This window comes from Halyomorpha halys, unplaced genomic scaffold, assembly GCF_000696795.3.
Source record: "Halyomorpha halys isolate HHAL.00 unplaced genomic scaffold, Hhal_1.1 Scaffold1581.1, whole genome shotgun sequence".
In the NCBI taxonomy this organism is placed as follows: Eukaryota; Metazoa; Arthropoda; class Insecta; order Hemiptera; family Pentatomidae; genus Halyomorpha; species Halyomorpha halys.
Window position 1 is genome coordinate 167230 of NW_027107185.1, and position 24839 is coordinate 192068.

General features: G+C 30.2%; 2 protein-coding genes across 7 annotated transcripts in view; one reads left to right on the forward strand and one right to left on the reverse strand.

Annotated features, from left to right (window-relative positions):
- The window catches only part of DNApol-delta (DNA polymerase delta), a 32440-nt gene extending 25938 nt beyond the window's left edge, over positions 1 to 6502 (forward strand). Inside the window, exons 21-23 of one of the 2 annotated variants that reach the window (XM_014435410.3) lie at positions 62 to 154; positions 4234 to 4360; positions 5979 to 6502. In XM_014435410.3, coding sequence (XP_014290896.1) covers positions 62 to 154; positions 4234 to 4237 — 97 coding nt within the window. In that variant the 3' untranslated portion in view covers positions 4238 to 4360; positions 5979 to 6502. Of the gene's footprint in view, positions 1 to 61; positions 200 to 4233; positions 4361 to 5978 lie in introns of those variants that run through there. The other variant, XM_024362413.2, reaches the window with a different exon arrangement.
- Positions 3 to 23733, reverse strand: LOC106690111 (TBC1 domain family member 19). Of its 5 annotated transcripts, none has more exons than XR_010842912.1 (15): positions 23388 to 23724; positions 23050 to 23269; positions 22101 to 22274; positions 21891 to 22029; positions 17504 to 17591; positions 13893 to 13956; positions 13692 to 13812; positions 10791 to 10903; positions 5767 to 5841; positions 5630 to 5692; positions 4165 to 4327; positions 2316 to 2517; positions 2051 to 2237; positions 318 to 595; positions 3 to 189 (listed from the first exon to the last, which is right to left on the reverse strand). XR_010842912.1 is itself a non-coding variant. In XM_014435411.3 (15 exons), the coding sequence occupies exons 3-15, from the start codon at positions 23146 to 23148 to the stop codon at positions 440 to 442; spliced, it is 1644 nt and encodes a 547-aa protein (XP_014290897.1). In that variant the 5' UTR covers positions 23149 to 23269; positions 23388 to 23536; positions 23618 to 23733; the 3' UTR covers positions 290 to 439. The 5 variants fall into 5 exon arrangements, 4 of the variants coding, with proteins under 4 accessions (XP_014290897.1, XP_024218183.1, XP_014290898.1 ...); XM_014435411.3 differs by lacking the exon at positions 3 to 189 and having other exon boundaries at positions 290 to 595; positions 23388 to 23536; positions 23618 to 23733; XM_024362415.2 differs by lacking the exon at positions 3 to 189 and having other exon boundaries at positions 290 to 595.
- Between the last annotated feature and the right edge of the window lie 1106 nt (positions 23734 to 24839).

The following is a 24839-nucleotide window of genomic DNA, read 5'->3' on the forward strand; positions in this document are numbered from 1 at the left end:
AGTTTAATTTAAAACATTTATTTTTTCAATTGAAATATGTTAACCACGCTTCTAATTTCAGTCGTGATTGCCCCATTTTTTATATGAGGAAAAAAGTTCAAATGGATCTGAACACTCAAGATAATACTGTACTCAGGTTTGGTTGTCCTACATGGTAAGGAAAGTTCCTCTGTTGCACACGATAGTCTTCTATTCAACAAATGTTTATTGTATTTTTATTATATTTTTTATAAATCATTACAATGAAAAGCATTTTAAATATATAAAAATAAATAGTTTATACATAAAATAAAATTAAAAAATAGCTTATTATTTACATTATGTATGCAATATAACAGCAGAATGAAGTGGACAGAATATTAGTCGTGAAAACCTTCATAATTTAGTTAATATAGCCACTTCCTTGTTCGGCACATAATAATGCATTAGGTAGTTATCCTCATTTTTTCCCATCCTTTTTTGTTTTTGACTCCATTAGAGTCGCCATTTTTGTTGTGTCTTTTGGAAGACTAATTAGAGAATCGAGATGCTTACTAACAAGTACCATTTGTAAAAGAGGCATTACAGTAATAGATGAGAGGTCCGACAGCACTGCCTGAAACAAAAAAAAAAAGGATTCATTAATGTTTTTGGAACAAATATTGAGTTCATTAACTATCCTTAAATGTTATCTTTTTTACTAAGTTCATAATGCTTTATATTTAACTAATGTTACTATTGTTTTTATATTTATTAAATTGTTTTCATATATTTTATCTCAAGTTCTGTTGTTAGGTCTTATTCAATTAATTATTTTTTGAATAATTATTCTAATGTAAATTTCATGTTATGAAGTACTCATTAAAAAAATTGTACTATAAGTTACATAATTTTTATTTTAAAATTTGTTTCACTCTCCTAATTGTTAAATTATGAAGTCCCTTTCTCCCTCTCATCCAGAAATCATTCATATACTCTAGTAGTTATGTTGTGGATTACATAAACATAATCAAAAGAAAATATAATCTTATATTTATACAAGGATTTATTTTAAAATAAATGAAAGAAAATCATAGAATACAATTCAAAACAGTAAAGTAAGTACTAATGGTGTATTTGTCTAATATATACCATAAATTTAACAATGTATTATGAAATATTTTAGTTTCAATCTGGATTTTGGGACTATAGATTTAATTTTAGAATTTTTACTACAGTTAATTAATTTTTACATCTTTGAAATCAATAAAAATGTTTGCTTACATATGGTCCATCTCCTGGGTTTAACATGTTGACTGACCAGATGAATCATAGTTTACGTTCGTGTATCAGACACCCACTGCAAGTTATCTCTCAATTTTTTTCATGTATCTTGTGAAATATGGCAAGTTAACAACTATCCATTAAAGTTACAAGATAACATTTAGTGGGCATCCTGACAAGAACACCAACTGTACGTTATCCCATAGTGGGCAGTCAACAAATTAAAATAGGTTTTAGATCATGAAAATTACTCAGAAAGAACACTGTAGTCAGGGAACTTAGGATTTAGTTCTCCTCAAACAACATAACTGTGTTGCTTGGTTTTTAGTTACTAAGCCTTGCTTACTAACTAACTTGCATAACAATGGTGGTTTATTTTTTGAAATAAATCTCAAATGGACTTTCTCAACATGATGAAAAATAGTGGAAACAGAAACTAATTGTATGTTTTCGAAAAATTAATGTTTAGCAACACGGTGAAGGAAAAAAACGTTTTCCTTGTAATTACAGGAATTTGAGTCCTTTAATAAAATAGCTATATTTCAATTTTATTTTTTTGCAAAAAGTTGCTAACCAATTGTCAGTATCTTTATTTTTTAAAAATTACATTGCTATTTTTAAAAACATACTTTGTGTCCACCATTTGCTCTTAATTATCACGTAGAGAAAGTTCATTCCGATTTATTTTTAAAAATGCATGGTTTTTCTCCAGTGCTCCTGAACTGTTATTTAATAAATCTCTAAATCCAATAAATGCAATTTTTATTCATTACTTTAATAAGTATTTAATTAAGAAAATAATAATTACCTCAAAACCTGCTAAATCTTTAACCCTGATTAATGATACTTTTCTTAAACCAATAATAGTGACTGCCATAATGGGTAATATTTCAAGAGAATCATAAGCAAGGATAAGATCCCAAAGATATAGTACTTGCTCGGGAGCCAAATGCCCGCTGAAAGCTCTCATTATCCATTTGAAAGTTAGGCGAATACTAAAGCAAACATGTTCGTCTTAATAAAGCAGTTTTATTATCACATACTAAAAATATTACATATTTTTTTTAGCTTACGGTTGCACGCCACTTGTTTTTATGTGGCACCACAATTCATTATCTAATCTATGTAATAGCCTTTCAAAAAGAATACAAAGTGAGAGTATGCCCTGTGGGTGAGAAGAAACTTCATGTAGGCGAAACCAGTATCTTGTGTAAAAAGCTCGGAATACATAGTAAAGCTGAACAGGATCATCATAGAGGTAGCAAAATGGTGTTGCTATAAAAAATAAGTATGTTAATAAGTAATAAATAAGTTGAAAGTTAGTAGTTAATCTATAAATTCCTAAGCCATGTTTTCTTTGCAATTTAGTAATAGAATTATGAACATAAGTATAATTTATTAAATAAATTAAGAGAATACCCAGCCCCAAGGCCATCCTCTTGTTTCCCATCCGGACATTTCAATTGAAAAGTGATATCATTTTTTTAAATACAATAATTCAAATTAAAATGTTAATTAAAGAAGTTACTATGATTCATAAAATAGAATGCGGACATCAGAAGCACAAGGAAAATGTACCAACCATATTTTTAGGTAAGATAAGTTTTTATAGGACAATGGGTGGTGAAATATATACATGCCTAGAGGAGACATTCTGTTTCACTACTATTCTTCAAATTAGGACAAAAAAAACCTGAAGAAAGTATACACTCGCATATCGAGATATGAGTTGACTTAGTGCATAAGGCACTGATTACGGTTATGGTACAGGCTTTTATATACCACCTACTCGGCCATTTCTGGCTCATGCAGTGGTTATCTTACATATTACTAACCTATTCTAAACCAGAATGGGAAGGCCTAGATTCTTTCTGTGGGTTTCCCACAAAATAAATTTCAGCCAGGCCAAATTCGAATCAGTGCCATTTCTAACTCTTAAGTTTATGAGGTAAAAAAGTTTTTCATCCTTCTTGAAGATACAAAAATAAAACATCTGTTATTTTGTTTTAAATATTTTGGAATTAATGCTTGTACAACTTTAGTGAGTAGCAGTAGCAGGTAGTCCAATATGGCTATGACAATTTTAAGTGTTGTAATCAATACTTTAATTTTTTTGTCTGCATAAGTAGTTAATTTTAAAGTTTAAGAGATGGTAAAAGGATTCCAATATAAAGTTAAAAATGATAAATTTCAGAAGAATGTCAAAGTCCTGGATCATTTGATATAATTTTTATTAAATTTCAATTAACTTCGACTAAGCTTGTTTACCATTTAATATAATTTTCATAGCTTATAAAAATATAATAAGAAATGTAAGAGGTTTTAAAGATTTCTTATTTGGAAAGGATTTTTAATTAAATTTATTTTCTAAAATTTTGGGTATGAATTTAGATAACCTATTAGGAAATTTCTCACCAGATTCTATGCAATTAGATGTTCGTTACTCAAGATTTGTTTTATAAATTATTATATTTGCTTAAAAATGGAAAAAAAATACTTAAAGGTACAATATTTTGATTAAAGAAATACAGAGCAATTTGAAAAGAAGTGAGGAATGTTATTTCTGATCAAAAACAACTTTTTCCAGATTTTTTGTATTTTGATCATTGTACCATTTTCTAAATTAATTTCAAGTACTTTAAGGCTATTTACATAAGATATACATTTAATACAACTATTTCTTGTTTGCTATTAATTTATAAGTCTGAATATATATTGGTACATTAACTATATGTACATAGTTACGATAAAAAAAAAAGTAAAGCTCCATTTTTTTTTTTTTTTTTTCAAAAATTCGATTATTGTTTTAATTTAAATTAATTTCTCATTGTTGATATCAAATACTGGTGAATATATTTATCATCGGTTATATAATCCCTCAAATTATATTATGATTAAACTATTTTTTCTTTATAATCTTACCATACATAGTGAATCCATGGAAAGGAATTATCCCATTAGGAGGATATATAACTGTATTATCTATTGTAGGTGACTTTCCTCTTAAAACAGCATGTACTGGCTGTGCTGAGCTGTGACTGAATATGCACAACACTTCAGCATCTCTTGAAAAACACAACATAACCTAAAATATTAGACATAACAACATAAGCCACGGGTAAGTAAATTTTTTTCTAAGGACTTTGAGATATAAAAAATTATATAGTACATAATTAGTAAATTAATATTTTCCTAAGAGATAATTTGAAAAACATTTGCTTATAATGATGGAAAGGCATATACCCCCTTAGTCGGACTCCCTTACTTTAATTTGAAATCATTTACTTATTGCAAAAAGGTAGATATATTGAGCTGCCTTATAAAGAGTGTGCACATATTTTGGGTAAGCCAAATTTTTAGTGAAAGACTTTGTTTTTCAATTTTTATAAAAATTAGCAATCAACAGTTTTTTGGAGTGTGGAATCTAAATATGAGCTTAACCTTGGAAAAAATTGATGTTTCCACACAATATTGTCACTCTAAAGAATTTTTGGTATTATTAGCAAGATAAGTACTTGAAAATTTTTATGCCAAGCTCAAACTTCAAAAGAAGTTTCTCAAAATTAAGAGATATTTGTAAGATCCTCTTCTTAACAGTGCAGTCTTTTTTTTTTTTTTTTTATCAGTCCTTATAAATTACTTTAGGTGCTCCGTCACAAGAAATAGAAGAGTTGCATGTCAGAATGGAACATAAGATCCTCGGGTATGTATATGATATAATAGTCCTTGGAAATAGGAAAGAATTACATAATTAATGAAAATGAATAGAAAAATAAATTAATTAGGAAGACATGCTTAGGCTCTGATAGAAGAAACAAAGTATATGGGATTAAAAATAAATGTTATTAAATTAAAAAAAACAATTATAATTGTCTTAAGTTCAATGATTTTAGAATATAATACAATGTACTTAATTCATATATTTATTATCTTCTTGGACATTTGAGAGATATAGTGTTCTATAATTTACTGGGTTTTTTTTAAACCGTATAATTAATGTCACGCAAATGTCCTGAATGAGCACCCCTGAACTTGCGAGGTGAGGGTGAGAGACAAGCAACCTTGCTCTACATGACTACTTCACCGCTCCTTTGAGGACCTCTGAATAGGAAGCCGGTCTGCACTGTATTGTTCTTACTGCAGTAGGTTAATTCATTTATTTATGTTTTTGTTGGTTCTAGTGATATGATTTTTTTTTTCTTTTTTGCCTTATCCCCTAATTTTTTTTTTCTTTTGACATTCATAAATAAAACTTACAGTTTTGGTTTTTTTTTTATAAAAAAAGGTTTAAAAAAAATAAATGGCTCGCACAGAAAGGAACACTCATTTGGTATATTAGTTTAAAAGTTATCTTAATCTTAAAATGATTACTGAAAGAAAAACTTACTTGATATAGTACATCTTCAAACACAAAGTATTGATGGTCATTTGAAGCAGTTAGTTGAACATCCTTAAGAAAACAATTTAAAATAAAATAAAAATTTATTACTTTATTTCTATAATTATATATGTTGTAATTATTACCTTTATAATCAACTTGTCAACCATTAATTCGTACTGTAAAACTACGTTTTTCAAGTATTGGAAATACAGCTTTTCCTATAAATTACAGTATTGATTATAAATTGCTATAAAATAAAAGTTACAAGTATTAATGGGTTTTCTAAAATATCAATAAAGTAAGATAAGTATTGCTATGTATTGAACCTACCAATATTATAAATATCTTCAAATAGGTTTTTGCATGAACATCTGGGGATTTCTGGGTACCTGACCCCTGGGAAATGGCAGTTGGCAGGAAAACGATCAACACAGACCTGGTAATAGGTCCAAGATGGGTTAGGGATCAAGAAGGACAAAATTCATTAGACCAGGTATCAGCGGCTTGACTGGTTGGCAGGCAAGGCAATTACAGTTTATCCCAAACACTTTTCGCACTTTGTGGGTGTAGCCAATGGAAGTCAATCAGAAGGGAATAACTAAAAGGATGACAGCCAGGAAAACTAAGTGGGGGAGAGAGAGATTTGGTCAGAGGAACTAGGAACTTGGAGCTGAACAGAAGGCCAGGTAATGAAGAAGAGATTATAGTCAACAACACCCCATGGCATTCACCATCCACTCAACTATTCATACTTAAGTTAGGTATTCATTTATAATGTAATGATATTTCATGGCAAACTATTTATCTGAACCATTTTATCAAATCATTTTATTATATTCATAGGTCTACTAAATGTAAATACATACTTTGTTCCTTTGTGTTGTTTTGAAGATCATATATTCCAAACACTCCTTTCTTATATATTATATATCTCCTAATTCATATATTATATACTTCAATAGTAACAATATTTATAAATATAAAGATGAATAATTGGTAAACTGATAAATATGCTAATCCTTTGGAAAGATAATCCAATAATTATAGTATATAGGATTCAAATAATTTAAATGAATACAAATATATTTGGATATTTACCTTCAGTAATTATCCTGGTATCCCAATTCTCAAGAAGTATAGTACCATAGCAGTGTAGATAGTAATGATAGTAGTAGAAAAATGAATAATTTCCTGATTATTAATATTGAGGGAAACACTAAAGAACTCAAATGTGACTAACCTACTAACTAAGAAGGTATGCTTAAGCTATCAGTTATTTTTCAACAGTTACTTGTTAGTTATTATGACTTCATTATCTTTAGTTAAACTGTTGTATATTTGACAGAAAAAGACTTATGTTCATTATTCCCACTTCAAGAAACCTTAAAGTATACAAGATTTTATAGCAACAGAAAAATAAAAATCTTTTGTTTATATATATATTTTTTTTTTAATATTGATAACTTCAATATGACTCCACTAATTTATTTAGTGGTGTGATGCACGCACTGCACCCGATTTTTAACTTATTAAAAGAATTTATCAAATGCTGATATAGTTAGACTTTGAATTGGGAGTTGGAGGTTTACAAAGTTATTTATTGGACACAGATAATTACTTATCTAACTTGTTATATAGCAATTATAATTGACAATTATGGCAAGTAGGTTGGTCGATATCATAATCTCAGAAGAGGAGATCATAACACATAACAAAGGCAATCCTCAGCTAGACCTGCTCCACTAAGACCCCAGGGAGTGACGGTCCTATATCACTTTTGAAATATCTGTCTTAAAACAGGAAGACAAAGTGACAAGACTTTAAAATAGTTAAATCGAGCAATATATAAAATGCGCCTGAAATTGGAAAACGGAGTGAAAACCTCCTCTCCCAGCCCCCGTGGTAGGTAGCCTTACTTATCTGACTTTTCAAAACGACAATTATAGCAAGTAGGTTGGTCGATATACGACATGTCACAATCTCACTAGAGGAGATCATAACACAAAAAAAAAAGGGATATCCTTCCCAGTCTGGCCCGCCACACTGGGAGCGATGGTCCCATATCACTTTTGAAAATTTTTTTAAAATGGGAAGAGGAGACTTTAAGATAGTTTAATCGAGCAATACTTAAAAAGCTCCTGAAATTGGAAAACAGTGTGATAACTCCTACATATAAAGATATAACTCTTTATTTAAATATGTAAGGCTCTCAAAATCATGGATCCAGAAATATTCGACCCCATAACCAAGATCGTTATAAACGATATCTGGTGTATATAATACGAAGAGTGACCCATAAGTGCTTAGCAATATTTAAGGAGGATAAAGTTGACCCTCAAAGAAACAAAAAAGCTCGTATAGAAAATTCTCTACATGAAAGGAAAAAATTGACATTTTGTGTTTTTTAAACGTCATGTTTTCTGTTTAAAAGCAAAATATTTGTTATTTAGAACAAAATTCGTAGTGAAGGGTTTTCAAGACTACTAAAAGCTAATTTGACAACCTTTTTCCTTAGAAAAAAAGTTTTTTTACCTACTTTACCTGATATTTTTTATAATACCCCCAGCAAGTGAGGTAAAATATTTTATATATAAAATTAATATTTTTTGCCTATAATTTTTGCCTTACATTATTATTATTTTGTTTTTTAATATCACAGAAATTGAAATAATATCTACTTGACTCCATTAATCTACATGAAACTAGATGGTGCTTTAGGTCCCTACAAACTGCATAGAATGGCAAAAACTGGACAAACGTAAACAAATTAGAACTGGAGATATAAAACATAACATTTGCTTTATTTAAAAATACTTTTTCTCCTTCATAAAGATATGAAATTGAAAATGTATTGACCTTGTTTAGAAAAGTAGGAATTCAGCTTTCCAACATTGGCAGTAACATTAGGTTTGGATAATATCCTGCATAGTTAAGAATGTTTACGTCAAGGTCAGGCATCAGCAGAAAACAAAAAAATCTTCTATAAGAACAATTCTATAATTTTGTTGTTTAATGTAGAAACGAGTTCTTGACACAGAGATACAAAGTACTTCCCCCTTGGGATACAATGTACCTACCTTGAGCTGACGAAACAAAAAGAAAAAAAACTATAACTATTGGTTTTAAGCATCCTATAAAATCCATATTTATGGCTTTCGAAGGACACTCCTTATGATGAGTTTTTAAAAGAATAAAGTATCAGGATACTTCAGGAAGTCATAGACTTCCTTTTTCCTAAGAAAAAACTTATTTGGACTATTTTATAGAAAGTGTCTTTTGTTTTTTTTTTAAATTCTGACTGCAGTTAAACTCATCTAATACAATTAGGCCTAACTAAAATTTTGGGATTTTTTTATTTATAACTCCAAAATGGTGATTCCTAGTAAAAAACTTGTATATTTTCATTATTTCTAATTTTAGACAAAAAAGCTAATAGATTCGTATACAATAAACTTTAAATTCATACAGAGCAAAGGCATAAAACGATTAAAAAAAAAATTGCGAACTGGTGAGAGGTCGCGAAATAATAAAAATTGGACATGTGCTTAATATTTTGCAACCTAGTATCTTATATGTTGGAAATAGCTAGTAGTATTTAAAAGTTTCATTGGAATTGGTGATCCCATGTTCAAATTTGATACCATAATTGTGGTCGAAATGATGGTCTACCACCACAACATTCTACCAACTTTGACAAAAGTTGACTTCCTAAAGTAAAATTCTTATAATGAAGTATATATGTATATATAGTTGACCGTAAAGCTATAAATAAAACAATTTATTCCTTTTTTGACTGCAACCCTGACCATCTACTTATATTTATATATTATAATAAAGGTTTTTCCATCATCAAATTTTGTGTTCATTCTGAAACTTATGTTTTGATTTTACTGAAACAGCTATAAATATTTGAAATGTTCTATTTCTAGTGATACGCTTAGCAGTAGGTGAGATAGCTTGCCTTTCAGTTGCAATCATACATCTCAAATAATTAACTCTGAAGCTATCATATTGAATTAAAAACTCATCATTGAAGTTTAAGCTAATTAATTTAAGAGTCAATAACAACTCAATACAATTCTTAAAGTAAAAAAAAAAACTTTAAAACGATTGTTGAAACAAGATGTCTTTAGAAGGAGGTATAGTTTTTTTTAATTATAAAATCATACAATTGACTTTTTTGAACATAAGAGGTATTGCAGCTTAAGCGATGATAAAAAAATGTACATATTAAGGGTGCCCTGTAAGTGTTTACCAATATTTAAGGAGGTTAAAGAAAATCTCAAAGGCAACAAAAAAAAGGTACCGTCCCCATGGCTGTACAATGGCCCATTTCTCTACAGAAAAAGAGAAAATTAATATTTTATTTTTTTATAAGCATCATATTTTTCTGTTGAATAAGAGACAATAATTAAAAAAACTGTATTAGTTTGATAATTTTAAGGTACCAAATCTTCTTCAAAAATTATAGAATTTGTGTATTTGAAACCATTTGAAGTGGGTTTTTCAAGCAGCTAATAGGAAAAGATATTTTCAATGAAGGATTTACCTAGAAAAACTTTTTTTTAAAAGATTTCATTTTTCATACGAATTCATTAACTGAAATTAATTGGCTGTTACTTCCAAGTCAGCCAAATTTTAAATGAATACAAAGTGTACAGTGTAACACTATGTTACTCAACATGTCCTGAGTGATATAAGTACCAAAAGCTTTAAATAAACTTTTGACAGATAATTAAACAATTCTTATTTCGATGCAACTATTAATTTTGTGTACTAATAATATTTATTTGCAATGATAGCCTTAAATGAATTAATACCATAGGATTACAAACTGCAAAGAATTTTTTTGGTATTGTTAATTTTTTTTCAAGACAGATAAATATAACGTATCATTGGGTAAGAGTAAGTCATTTATTTGTTTGATAAGAAGGCTATGGACTACTTGAACCTATCTAGGTTCATTTGTGTTAAACATACATAACGTTTTTGGATGGATTAATAGAAACAAGCAGTTTTTAATTATTTTTTGTTTTAATACTGAATAAAATTAACAGTTTTTTTTACTATATTTTCTTGATCTTAAATCATGATTATTTTCAAAAAGAAACAAGCACTAGTTTTTACATGAAATGAGAAAAATACTATAATTCTATGTTTTACTTACATTTTCTTTGGCTTCAACACCTAGAACTTGAACCCACATAGTTGCTCTCAAAGATCTTGGGCAACCTTTTTTCAAATATTCTTGGGTGACTGGAGCATGATTATTTTCCAAAACTATAAAATATTACTTTTTATTTAAATATTGTTGTTTTCTTACCATTATTTTAGATTAAGAAATAGGGATTCTGCAATTTTTTAATGCTTTTATTTATTTATTTTATGATTCCATAAATGCTTTGTGGCCGGATTACAAATTTGTATTTTTAGACAAAAGTCTATTAGAGATTTTCTTAGATCCTTTTATTTTTTTTTTCACTAAATGATCGTGTAAGTAGGGTATATATTTTCTTATTTCTAATTTAGAATAATAATTTATTTTGTTTTGTTTACTGATATATTGTATATTGTAGATATAATATAAACTGAGTTATTTTTATTATTGCAGTTTCTGGTTAAATTTATTTTAATTTAATTGTACATTTCTGTTATTTTGAAGGAACTTATTCCCAGAATAAAATTTATTTTATACTTATAGGTGTTCATTTATTTTATAACTTATAGGTGTTCATGAAGACTAAGAAAATAAGATAGAAGAAGAATATGAATAAGAGGATCAAAAAATATTAAGATACAAGTGAAATATGAAAAAATAATATAAAGTGGAATGATAATGGGAAAGCTAGGAAATTAGTTTTATCTAGATATACCATAAAAATAGAAATATAAAAGTATGTATAAAGGAAAGTGGATCACAGATCCAGATATTGAGGATGTGATTGCACATTATCAGAATATGTAGATGTATATAAGTTATCTTTTACTGAAGTAAGAAACTAAAAATAATAAGAAAGAGGAGTGCGAAATGAAACGCTTGAAGTGCTCTCAAAGACTGATCTATTTGCGGAGCCTGTCCGTCTATATATATACAATCGGTCAGCTGATATGGACCTGTCAGCTGACAGTCCGTAACTTATAGATGAAAATTGATGACTAATGCAATAATACTTTAGTTCATTTTGCCCCACTTTGTAGGGCTTCATGAGGATTGTTCAAGACAATAGGCTAAACAGACATGTCTGTCTGTCATGTCAATGTCAGTTTACATTAAAATTGATGAGTTGACAGACATATCAATGTCTGTTTAGCCTATTGTCTTGAACAATCCTCATGAAGCCCTACAAAGTGCGGCAAAACATCGGACAATAAATAGTTGAAAACTATTTTATTCTTTTTTGACCGCAACCCTGACCATCTTCATATTTTAAATTATACAGTCAACTATTTATATGTATAAAAAATATAATTATTTTTATAATAAAGGAAAAATTAGAGAAACTTATGGGCGTTGATGACCTCAGGGTTTTACGCCCTTAAGCCCAGACAACAACAATAACAACTAGAGAAACTAACTTTTGCAACCAGTAGCATATACAACAAGAAAAACCTGTTCACAAAAATGAAAATGTGACACTACAAGTCATTAAACCAGTAATACTATACGGGGTGGAAAACACATGCTTCCTCAGTCTGGAAGAACTACTGAGAATAGAACGAAGAATCTATGGCTCCAAAAAGACACAAGAAGGTACAGGCTAAGACCCAACAAAGAAATTCCACGGACATATGGTAAGAATGGCTCTGGAAAGATTAAACAAGGAAATTTTCCAAAAAATCCGAGGATACAAAAGCTCAGGAAGATAGATCAGGCAGATGAAAGAAGAAATGGAGAGATTAGGAATAACGGACCATGACTATCTGGACGGAGAAAGATATAGGAAAAGAGTGAAGGAAATCAAAGTTCTTGGGGGAAAGAGAAATTCGACAAAGGGGGTCACGTGAACAAAAGAAAGAAAACAAAGGCATGCACAGATAATGAGGAATAATGGTAGGAAAGGAAAAACAAGGGAGAAGCCAAAAGTAATGATATTTGCGTGGTCTGTAAGGACATTCCGTAAGGGAAAAATATGTATGTGAAAAGTTATAATTTATTTCATAACTTTGAATTAAGAATTATTTACGATTTATAAATAATTTCTTTGAAATATAGGGTTATTATTTGCAGTAATTAGAATATTTATGTATTATCAAGATAAATAACATTTATTTAATCATTTGTATGTAAAATGATTATTTCATAATTTTAAGTTATAAATTTAAATTTATGAATATGGATGTTGGATATTGTAGAGCTAAGACAATTTTTGTTAAGACACCGTAACAAAGTAGTATATATAAAACAAATGCCAAGTGTCATGCATTTGTTATTGATGATATACACCAACAATATGAACTTATAAAACTTATTTTATGCATATGGAGTAAATTAAGTTTTTAAAGACTCAAAAATTAACTAACAATTATTTTTAAAAGTAAAAAGGCAGTAAAGTGAAAATACAAAACAAAAAAAATCCATTTTTTAGCGCTATTTAGCACAGTCAGTCTCTTCTAAGAACTCAAAGTAATAAGACAGGTATAAATCTGATCTAATATAATGAAAGTTTTTTTGCCCAATTTATAAAAACTAGATGGGTAAGGGTACCCCCTGCCTGCCTAAAGTCATAACAAACCCTATTTTACAAATTATACAACTGTTCATTAAATTGTACAACTGGTTCTTTTTATTGCAAAATGTGTTTTTCATCAGTTCATCATTAAATTTTTTATCATTCCACCTTACATGTAAAATACTTACGAAATAATAAAAACTTTTAGTCAGGAGCAGTTTTGCTTTCAATACTTTAAATAAACCTAATTTTGGTATAATCAAAATTTATTCAAGATTGATTAAATGAAATAATAAATTAATTATCAAGTAAAAAACATATGTATATAAAATTTTGAGAACATTTATTCAACATTAGTTCATTTTTAAAATAAAAGAAACATTGTTACGAGTCATTACCTTTTTCTCCTAAAGCAGTTCTTTCAGCGAGGAGTGTTGGATAATTAGGGTTTTCACTTTTCACATTTGGATTATTTCCTAATAATAAATCACCTCTCGATATTTCATTGTAGAATGTCCTCTATCAACAAAATTGAACATAATTCTAAACATATATATAACAGAAAAAAGTAAAATAATTATTACTAATCAAATACTTACTAGTTCTTTGAATGTCTTTACCATTAAAGGTAACTGAATGAAGTCCCACTGCAATTTCATGACACTAAAAAATATTTGAAATATATAATGTACCTATGTTTATACAAATACCCAAGGTGTTCATTTTAAGACAGCTCAAATGCATTAAACAGAAAAAAAAAGTTGGTCTGAGAGAAAAATACAATGGAAAAAAAATTGGAGTTATCCATATGTTCATTATTTGACACTTTGATGCCCCATAGGTGCCCAATCTTTGTGCAAATTGTGAGGTTCACAGATGTCCCCAATGTTTACGCACATCATTTCAAAAAGTAACAAAAATTAAAGCGAATGGTGTAAACTGTATTTTTGCATCTTCAATTATTCAAAGAGTTGTGATGTTTCAAAATCATTTATGTTAAATAAACTTTTCATTTCTAAACTTTTTTCACAGATTTGTGTTACCTTACGTTTTATCCCTTTGATATTGTTATTACCACTTTTTTATGTTACTCCGTCTTTTACCTCCCCAACCTGTACTCAGTTCAGTTTTGATTTGGCCTCCTCACAACGGTAAGCATTTACCTCACCAGTACACTTCTAACATGATATCTTTTTTTTCTTATTTGAGCATTTTGCTCATCTCTACACCTACTGCGTTTCTTTTTTTAAATCATGTGCCGAGACAAGAAGATGTCAGATCTTTTACGAAATCTGGAATCTTCAACCACTGATATAAGAGCTACAATTTCCAATTTCAATTTCAAATTGCATAAAAAGTAATGCTAAAGATTTTTGTCATCACACCCAGAGAGAAATACTTTATTTGGCTACGCAGCCGCCCAAATACATTGGGTTTCTATATATAATTATAATGTATTTTTTGACCCATTTTTAATAAAAGTATGACCAAGGAGGTAGGGACACAGTATTTTTTCTCATAAATGCTTAATTAAATGATAATATTAATTAAAGATATTAAAGAGCAGTTTGCACCATTTATTTAAACTTTTATTGCCCTTTAACATGGGGAAATAATATCTACTTGAACATTAAATTATGCACAAATATTAGGTTTAGCTGCAAACCCCATAGTTAGGATGCACAGGTTTAAAGTGCTTAGGCAAAGGTAGCTTTTTGGCACTATCTTTTTTTACTTTGTGCCTCTCTAACTTGGTGTAACATCAAAATACAACTTTTAATTAGCTCTTTACAAAGAGGAGGAAATACCAAACATTTCCCTCACTTATAAGTAATGAACTAGTATTGAAGATATTTTAATGTTATAAAATGTTAAAAAACTTGTTATCATTCCTGTTTTAGTGCACTTTTTAGCATCAAGATACAATTTTAAATTATAAGCTCACTACAAAGAGAAGCTAATAACGCGTTCTTTCTCTAAGGCATTAAAGTGTCAAATAATGGATATATTCAGGAAGAAAACATTACGCCCTCTACAATTTTTTCCTCAATCATTTTCTCTCAGACCAACCATTCTTGTGTAAAATGCATTTGATCTGTCTCAATATCAACATGTTGCATAGTAATATTAATTTTGGTATGTACTTAACATATGATTATAAAAATTAGGCAAAAGACCAAAGTGAAGTGTCAGGGGAAGCTTAAAGTTGAGTTTATTGGAAAATGTTATAAAAAAACTGACTCAAAATTTCTCACATCAGAAACTTCAGTAGTAGGACCTCAGTCATAACAAAAAATTGTTTTCAACAAAACTGGTTACCACTTACATGTTTACTGTAACAACTATGGAAGTTCAAACAAATAAATACGATAATTTACCCTAACAATGTGGTTTTTGGTGCTATCTTTTTTACTTTCCACCTTTCTAACATGGTGTAGTATTAAGATACAACTTTGGATTATAGTACATTATAAAGAGGGTGAACTGAACATTTATTGTGGAAAGCAGGGAGGATTTTATAAATAAAGACAACGAGAGTGTGTTTTCATAAACAGATGCCACAACAGACTGCACTAGTATCCTAGTGTCGCCATCTACCGTTTTATTTACAAACGAAAATAATAAAACTTATTTTTCTACATTTCCCTCAGTTATAAGTAAGCAACTAGTTTTCAAGATATTTTAATGTTAGTAGTAGAAACTCATTATCATTCCAGTTTTAGTGTACTTTTTAGCATCAAGATACTATTTTAAATTATAGTTCATGACAAAGAGGAACAATAAGCATTCCCTCATATAGCTTAAGGCAGAAAATATTAGCTCCAGATTAATAACAATAATTAGAATAGAACAACCTAAGTCAATTCTAGCAGGAAAAATTTTATATTGTTATAGGAGGGTAGAAGCTTTAAGGATCTCATTCAATTGTACCAACACTGTTAAGCTACTCTAATCCCCTGCAAGAATTGGCCAGTATTCCCTACACCCACCACTTCAGTTTCATCCCTCGCATCAAGAAATCAATTTACTCCCGTATAATTTTTATTTTTTGAGTTGTAAAAGGTCAGTAAAGAAGTTTCACTTCAAAAAATATGCTGGAGATTTTAATGAGGTTAGGCGAATGAAAAGTTCAATAAACATGTAGTCACATGAAATAAGGTAAGTCAAATAAATTTATTCAATAAAATTTAAATTCATATTTCTTTTCAGCACCCCGAAAAACCTTTACACAATAGTTTTCAGAAAATTAAATATTTTTTTTTATCAAGAAAAAGCTTCAAGAGAACTCAACTGATTTAATTTCCAATTTTTTAAGTTATACTAAATGGTACAAATTGGACTCTACTAGGTCAATTTGAATTTGAGATATGAGACCATGCATTCGTGATTATTTAAATATTTTCAAGTGGTTTTTGCATCAAGGTCTAGAAAATGTATAATTTATTGTATTCAATGGCATCAAATAAAAAAAAATTGTTTAAATTGTTGCGGGGGGCGCCTACCGATCTTAGATAATAACAGGTGTCTCAAACCTAGCTGTTGCAACGATAACCTTTCGACAGGTAGCGTTGAGGTTGTCCCTGTAAAATAGCAGTATGAGTACCACGTGCTAATGATTAGGTTACCTCAGTGTACCAGTCTTTACAAAAAGGTATAATCATATTATACAGCACCAACATCAATGAGAAACCGACGTGGGAAGCTGCATGAAGTAGACTAGCCGCTTAGTGGGAAAAGCATGCAAACAAAGTAATTTATTCCTGGCCAGGTTTATTAAAAACATTACTAGTAAAGCATGGACAGTGAAGGTAGTGTTTCATTTGATTTTTGTAAATAGTACATAATTTTTTCCTTGATTAATCGTGCACGCCCTATTGTAGTTATTAATATATTTGTTCATATTTGTTTCTTAGGTTAGGTTACTTTGCTTATGCATGAAGCATGTTTTATTTTTATCATGATTTTATTTTCTTGTATTTGCAATAAATAGGTGTTTTTGTTGAAAGCGCGTTTATTGATTTCCCTTGGAGCTCACCTAAGTAAAATACAGTAACAATAAAAAATGAGGTAACAACAAAATCATTGACTTTGACCTCTATTCAAGTTGGAACTCCGTAAAAAAATAAAGATTGTGGAATAACACTGATCGTAAAAATTCTGTAGGAATATTTTCATAATATCAGCTGGTTGTACAACAGTAAAAACTTACTTAGGGCACTTATAATTCGGACTGCGAATCGCTAACAATACTTCCAAGAAATCTTTTGGTGCATAAACTGGACGGTACTGACTTAAATCTGAAACAAATAATTATAATAGATTATTAAGAATCCATGATAATGCTATGAAATGATTTGAACAGTTTTAAATTGTCAGATTTGATTGACACCGAGGTCTTAATTTAAGCATTATAAGTAAGAAAGCAGATTGTATAAGTTTCCCTTTGATATTGTATTATTCATAAATTCATTAAAATAAAATAAATGTAATTTGATATTATTTTACTTAATTCTCATATCTAAACAATAGCTTGGTTTCAAGTGAAAAGCTTTAATATTTAACAGATAGGAGAATTTTATTTAAATTTTATAATACAATAGACTCACAATCTCAGGGCGAGTTTCTAGGCAATCAGAAACAGATACTTTACTATTAATAACACTTAAACTAATTTAATATCTCTTTTACAAATGTATTTAAATTTAGGTATCACATAACTAACCAATTTCATAGAATCTTCTTTTGATTATCTCCTTTGTCTTCTTATTTAACAAACCAACACTAACGAAACAAAACCTTGGTCCTCTTAAAGTTTTTTACTCACTATCCCCCGAAGTGTGTTGTTTGGCAATCCAAACAAAGAATTCTTTTTTTTTTTCATGGGTGACTCTCCAATGTCTCCGTTTTCAAGATGTCCACCCTTGAGCTGGACAAGAGATGATGAGGACCTCCTCATCCAGGAAACATCATTCCCCGCCCACGCCTAAGCAACGAATATCAAAAACCAAGTTTTCTTCCTTCCCCTTCTCTCATTTTTAGTTCTCAACATCCATTGTAGTACTAAGGTTTTGAGTTTTTTCCTCTGATTTCTTTTATGAATACTTTTTTTTTCTTATATTTATTCTTAACTTTTATTTTTTCTTAAATGTATTGTAATTTCAATTATGATGGCGTTAAAATAAAGTTTTTTAAAATATTTGAATCTGCTCCAACATGGCCACGATTCAACGAACTTTTGCAGGACATGTGCCGCCATCTTGGCTTTGTTTTGAATAATATATTTATTATAGACGATGAAAATTGGTTATTTTGCTTATATGTCTAATACTACAAATAAACACATTTAAATGATAAATCACATAAAACCTAATAATAATCATTTATATATAAAAAATAACTATTTACTCATAAAAGAGGAGATTATACTAAAAATCAGTTATATATAAAAATTAACGATTTACTCATAAAAGAGCAAATTACAATATACTAATATTTATATACGATTAATATATTCATTCACTATTGATAATCACATACTATTGACATTTATATATTAGCTTTTGTTAAAACATATGTTTGTTAAAGTTAAGGTTAAGGTTATAATAGTCACATGATATATATTCATGCCACATGTACCATGTGTTTAATAAAGCCTACTTACCAGTAGCCCTTATTTCATTATATCAATTTATTAACCTGAATTAATTGAACTGTACCGTTCATTATGGAGAAGCTTCTTTGGCCGGAGAGACAATAACTTCTTCTCACCAGAAAATAGCAATGCAGCAATCAAGTGTAACCACTGGTTGAGAACATTCGAAAATTTCATATTATCGGCAAATGTAACCACAGAATCAGGTAAGCTTCAATTATTAATCACCTTTATTGCACCATCAGTATACGAAAACATCAGTGAATTCAGTATGTACAATGAAGCTATCGAAACTCAGAAAAAAGTTTATGTCAAAACAATAAATGAAGTATTTGCTCAGCATAAACTTAAAACTCAACATCAGAAGACTGGCGAATCCACAGAAAAATACTTGGAGGCCTTGAGACACCTAGCGAAGGAATTTTTTTTTAAGGCAATCACTGCTGAGGTTAATGGTGACAAATATATTAGGAACGCTTTCATAGATGGTTTGTTATCTTCACAAATTCGTTAAAGACTTCTGGAAAACAACACTCTTACTCTTACTGAGGCTTATCAGCAAGCAAGGTCACTGGAACTGGCCCAGCAACAGTCTCGGGTCTATAACCACCCAGCCCAGGTCAACAAAGACGTTGATGAGGGTAGTTCATCGCCTCAAATTGCCAAAAGGCTAAGGAGTGAATCTGAGGGTGCTTTGGCAATGATATCTCTGAAATGCTACTTCTGCGGAGCTCCAAAGCATAATAGGATTATCTGCTCAGAGAGAGATGCCGAGTTAAGATATTGTGGAAAAAAAAGGACATTTTCAAAAAGTTTGTAGGCAAAAACAGTTTAAAAATAAGCCAATGCAACTTCAAATTCAGTGTATCTCTCCAAGATCATTTTTATGAGGACACCATCTTTAGCATTTTACCCTATCTGTGTGCTGATATTATAATTGAACATGACATTCTCAAACGTCACCCAAGTTTAGAGGTAAAATTTGATGGTGGACCCAATCTTCACTCAGCTTACCCCAGATCTGTAGCCCAGTTGTAATAAAATTTTGGTGTTACTCAAAGTCAGACTATCTATCCGGCATGAAATACAAAGCTTATTAGAAAATGGCATTATTGAAGAGAGGAGATCTCCATAGTGACCATAGGCGTTGGTAGTTTCATCAGAAAACCACAAATAAAGAATGGTAATTGATTATTTTACTAATTTACTAATTTAAACACCTCGCCCTTACCACTAACAGAGGATATAGTAAACGAGGTGGCTAAAAATTCTTATTATAGCTCATTAGACTTCAAAAATGAATATTATCAAATTCTAATTTCAATAAAGGATCACCCTTATACTCTGTTCGATTGAGGATCCCTTCTCAATGTTCAGTGTACTATCAATCATTCATTCTGAACAGGGCTCAAGCTTCATATCTGCAGAACTGAGATCTTTTCTGTCTATATTGTGAATCTCTTCGAGCAGGAAAGACTCTACAATCTGCAAGATGATGGACAGGCGGAACGATATCTGCGCATCATCTGGAAGACAATCGAGTTGGTCCTAAAGAATCAGGGTCTCGATTCGGCAAGACGGGAAAACATCCTAAATAAAGCTCTACACACTCTCAGATCTCTATTGTGTACTGCAATTAATGCTACTCCACATGAAAAATTCTTCAACTTTCCATGAAGGTCATGTAATGGAGTGACAAAACCCTCTTGGCTATTAAACCCTGAGCCAGTCAAATTGAAGAAAACAGTTAGACATTCAAAATATGACCCTGTAGTTGAAGAAGTGAAACTATTTAAACGGAATCCTCAATATTCTTTTATTAGGACGCCTGATGGGTGAGAAACAACAGTATGTAACTGACTCCTGGCTCAGTCTTGGAAGCACCAAACAAGAGAGATACTGCAAATATCTCTAAAATGCAGGTGTTACCAAACCTTAGTCGTAGACTAGATACTGGTTCTACAAACAACTGGCCAGGGAGAGATTGAGGAAGCACAGGAAAACATACAAAATTTGGAAGAAATGTGTTAATGTCCAGAGATCCAAAGGACCTCAAACATTCTTCTTCATACCTAAAGAACTATTTTACTTAAAGTATATGTATTTTTTTTTTAATAGGATGTAGAAATGAATGATATACTAATATTTATAAACACTTAATATATTCATATACCACTGATATTAAAATACCACTGGTATTCATATAAAACTGATATTTATATATAGTTTTTGTTAAAACATATGTTTGTTCAAGTCAAGCTTATAATTATCATTATTCATGTCACATGTAACATCTGTTTAATAAAGTTTGGTTTACGGTATTCCTTATTTCATTATATCATCCTTTATTCTGAAATGTCAACTGATCAATATCAATACATTATTTAAAAATGAAAACATCATTCTATTTTTTATTTTTCATTTCTACATTTTATTTTTTAATGTATCCCCATTTCAATCCTAAACATTACTAAACCAGCATTCCTAAGCCAGTTTCAAAAAACAATGCCAATCACCCATTGAGATAGTAATTGACTTCTTATTTCACTTTGTCGTCATTCCAAAAAAAAAACCTTGTTCACCCAAATGTACCGTCATTTATCCTTATCTATGGTCTCATTTGAAAGCAATGGTTATACTTTCTGTTCCATCACCATGACAATACAAAAAGTTGTATCAGAGTCATACAACCTTATGTAAATTTCTAACACTATTTTAGAATGTGTTGAACTTTCATGTAAAATTTTCTTCTAAATCTTAAAAGGAACATAAAGCTTCTAATATAGTATTAGTATCTTGTTTCTTACCCTAATATAGAAACATTAACAATGAACAATACAGAATCTAGAGTGAATTAGATCACTTCTAACCATCTCTTGGAATAAATCTGTCAGAATTAAACAATTTACTTTCAGATGAGAATGGGAAAACTGCTATTACTCACCTACATCATAAATACTAAGTTCATTCCATTTATCATTCATTTCTTCTTTGTCAGTAGAGGCTCTAAATTGGGCAAGGTGTACTTTTATTTCAGTTGCCATTGAATTCAAAGATTTGTGAATTCTTTTCTGCCAAGTAGCCTAAAAAAATATATATAATGATATGTAAAATGAATAAATTCTGTACTATTGGGAAAAAAAAAATTTGTTACCTGTGTTTTCCTGAGATAAGTTAAAGGCTCTCTTGTTGCTGCAGGATTTTTATGAGATCGTACCCATTGAAAAATTGTGTTTCGTAGTTCATTCTCCATCCCATTCATTTTCATCGCATCCAATAAGGTATTCTTAAAATCAGTATTTTTGACAGCTGATTTCGATACCAATTTCTGTACAATAAATAAAATAAATATTATTAGGGCGAATATTAAGATATAAATTAAAATAATCTTCCCTTCCTGATGGAACATAAAGAACTATTTCCTGCAATTTTGTTTAGTAATAAAAACAATTTTATTTTGTTTCAGCAACTGTGTTTCCAGAACAGGATGAATTGAACATTTCCACAAATGGTTATTACAAAATGCATCATTACTGCTTTAGAGTAGGAAAACTATAAATATTGAATAAAACATATGAACCAAATAAATCCTCTTTATAAATTGTATAGGGTTATACCTCAACAGTTTTAAGTCAAATTAAAAATCCTAATAATATTTTAAGTAACTACCCTTAACTAGTGTAAAAATATGTTTGCTTAGTTAGGTTATTCTTTACAGTTTTAAAATGTTAGATATAAACAGTGGTAGTCACATGTTAATTCAAAATTATAACTAGAGGTTAAATGTAAATAAAACAAACTATTCAAAGAGTATAGTTGTGCATAAAGTCATTCAAACAATTCTTGAATTATTTAACATTATAAGTAGTAAAAAGGGTGGTATGAAGTAATTCAATTACAATAAAACAGTGGAGTAATGTGAATAGAAAAATAAATATTTAATTTTTAAAAATATCAACAATAGAAGCTAAAGTTTAAGTATCTGGGTTAAGTTTAAATAAACTGACGTTTCCTACTCAGCTTTGGAACAGTTGATGAGTGATCACAAAAAATTGATATCATTAATAATGTTAAGACACCATCTTATAAAATTACATTAGTACCTGAAGATCTTCGTAAAATGTTTTATACATATTCATTTTCTTTAAATCTGATGTCAGCTTTTCTGTAGTAGCATGAATACTATCTTTTAAATCTGCCATTATTTTAACTGATTTTAAAACAATTAATTCATAATAGATGTCAATAGCTTTTCCTCATCTGCAAATATACGCCATTTTACTTTACAAAATAGATTTGATCCATCGAATAATAACCCTGCATCTGAAAGATTAACAGCAATAACTAAGTAAGCCCATTAAATATATATTTGTAAACCCATCATTAAAATTAATTTTGAAACAAGTATATTTTAGTGTTATCTAGTTGCTATGGAAATCACCTTGGTTGAGGAGGGCTTTCCTAGCGACGAGGTTTTTCCGTTGCGGAAGACGGAACAAACTGGGAAGTTCCCGTTCTCTACTTGATAACGGAAATGCTATAGGAGTAACTTGGCATTTACCAGTGACATACTTTGCGGTACATCCCTTTCTAAAATGGCCAACCTTAGCAGTGAATTATTGGAATATTGAAGATATATTTTCACAGTCAAAGGAATCTATCAAAACCTACCTCTCACGCACTCATCATTAATTTGATGTAAGTCAATGCATATCAATAAACCATGTTTCATCAAACCAATTTAGGTTATAATTTCATTACTCTAAATATATATGCTTTGCTTTTAATAGTGGCACATCTGACGAAAAAAAATATTTCATTTTTATTTTACGTTTTCCATTGATTATATCATAGTCAGAGGTTACTTTGTGGTAGCCTCCACTAGCTTTAGTAGTCTTTTGTTAGACCAAGTAGCGAAATTAACCCCTGTAGATAGTATAAATTTTGGAATAAGTCAATATCAAAATAAAATCAATTTTTTTTTAGATGTACTATTAAAGAAAAGAAGTGATATTTAGCCTTCCTTTGAAAAACAATTTTATTTACGCTAATGCCATCCGCATTACCTCGGTACTCAAGAAATATTAGCTCATTCGTCTCTATTAGACTTTGTAATTATTCAGTGTATATCAGGATCGGTGTAATATTAGCAAGGAATTGGTTGACATGAAGAGCAACAAAACATCCAAGAAGAAAATTGATATTTTGTGTTTCTTTAAGCACTTTTTTTTTTTTTGTTGAATATGTCGGGGTTGTCTGGTCTTAGGCGGTTCTCCAGCCTGATATACACTTTACAGAAGGCCCACGACAAGGCGTATTCATTAATAGGTTAGAAAGGAATGGCGTGCCAGGGGATGAGCCCTGGACACTGACTAGGTAAAGGAGGTCTAGGTGAGAGAGTCTGAGGCAGAGTAAAAGTTCTAGTCGCCGAGATAAAGCGGACGGACTAGAACTGTCATGATAGGAGCCAGCTTACTAGTTGCCGAGATGAAGCGGACGGACCAGTAAGCTGATTAGGCTAGGTGCAGCTCTAGTTGCCGAGATGAAGTGGACGGACTAGAGCCGGGGAGAGACGGGAAATTACACTGGTTGCCGAGATGAAGCGGACGGACCAGTGTAACCGTTAGGAATTAGGTTACAATCTTAGTTGCCGAGATGAAGCGGACGGACTAAGATTGCTAGAGAAAGGGAGAAGAGATAAGCCATCGTCTAAGGTGAGCATAATAAAAACCAACTCTTGTGAGAATAGATTAGCAATGAACTTCTCTATCTCAAGTAAAGTGTAAGCCACCAGTGCTATGACTAGACCCGGGAAAAGGGTTGATTTTCGGATCAATCCCGGTGGCAATTGAAGGGCTCATGTGATCGGTTATCACTGAAGATTCACTCTTTT

What these genes read in the sequence shown, in the direction of transcription:
- LOC106690111 (XM_014435411.3), bottom strand. Translation starts at nt 23,148, where the DNA reads ATGGCAGATTTAAAAGATAGTATTCATGCTACTACAGAAAAGCTGACA. An exon ending in ACTTAGTATTTATGATGTAG is followed by an intron (nt 17,592 to 21,890) that starts GTGAGTAATAGC and finishes TATTTGTTTCAG; the next exon opens with ATTTAAGTCAGTACCGTCCA. An exon ending in AAAACAAGTGGCGTGCAACC is followed by an intron (nt 2,238 to 2,315) that starts GTAAGCTAAAAA and finishes TGTTTGCTTTAG; the next exon opens with TATTCGCCTAACTTTCAAAT.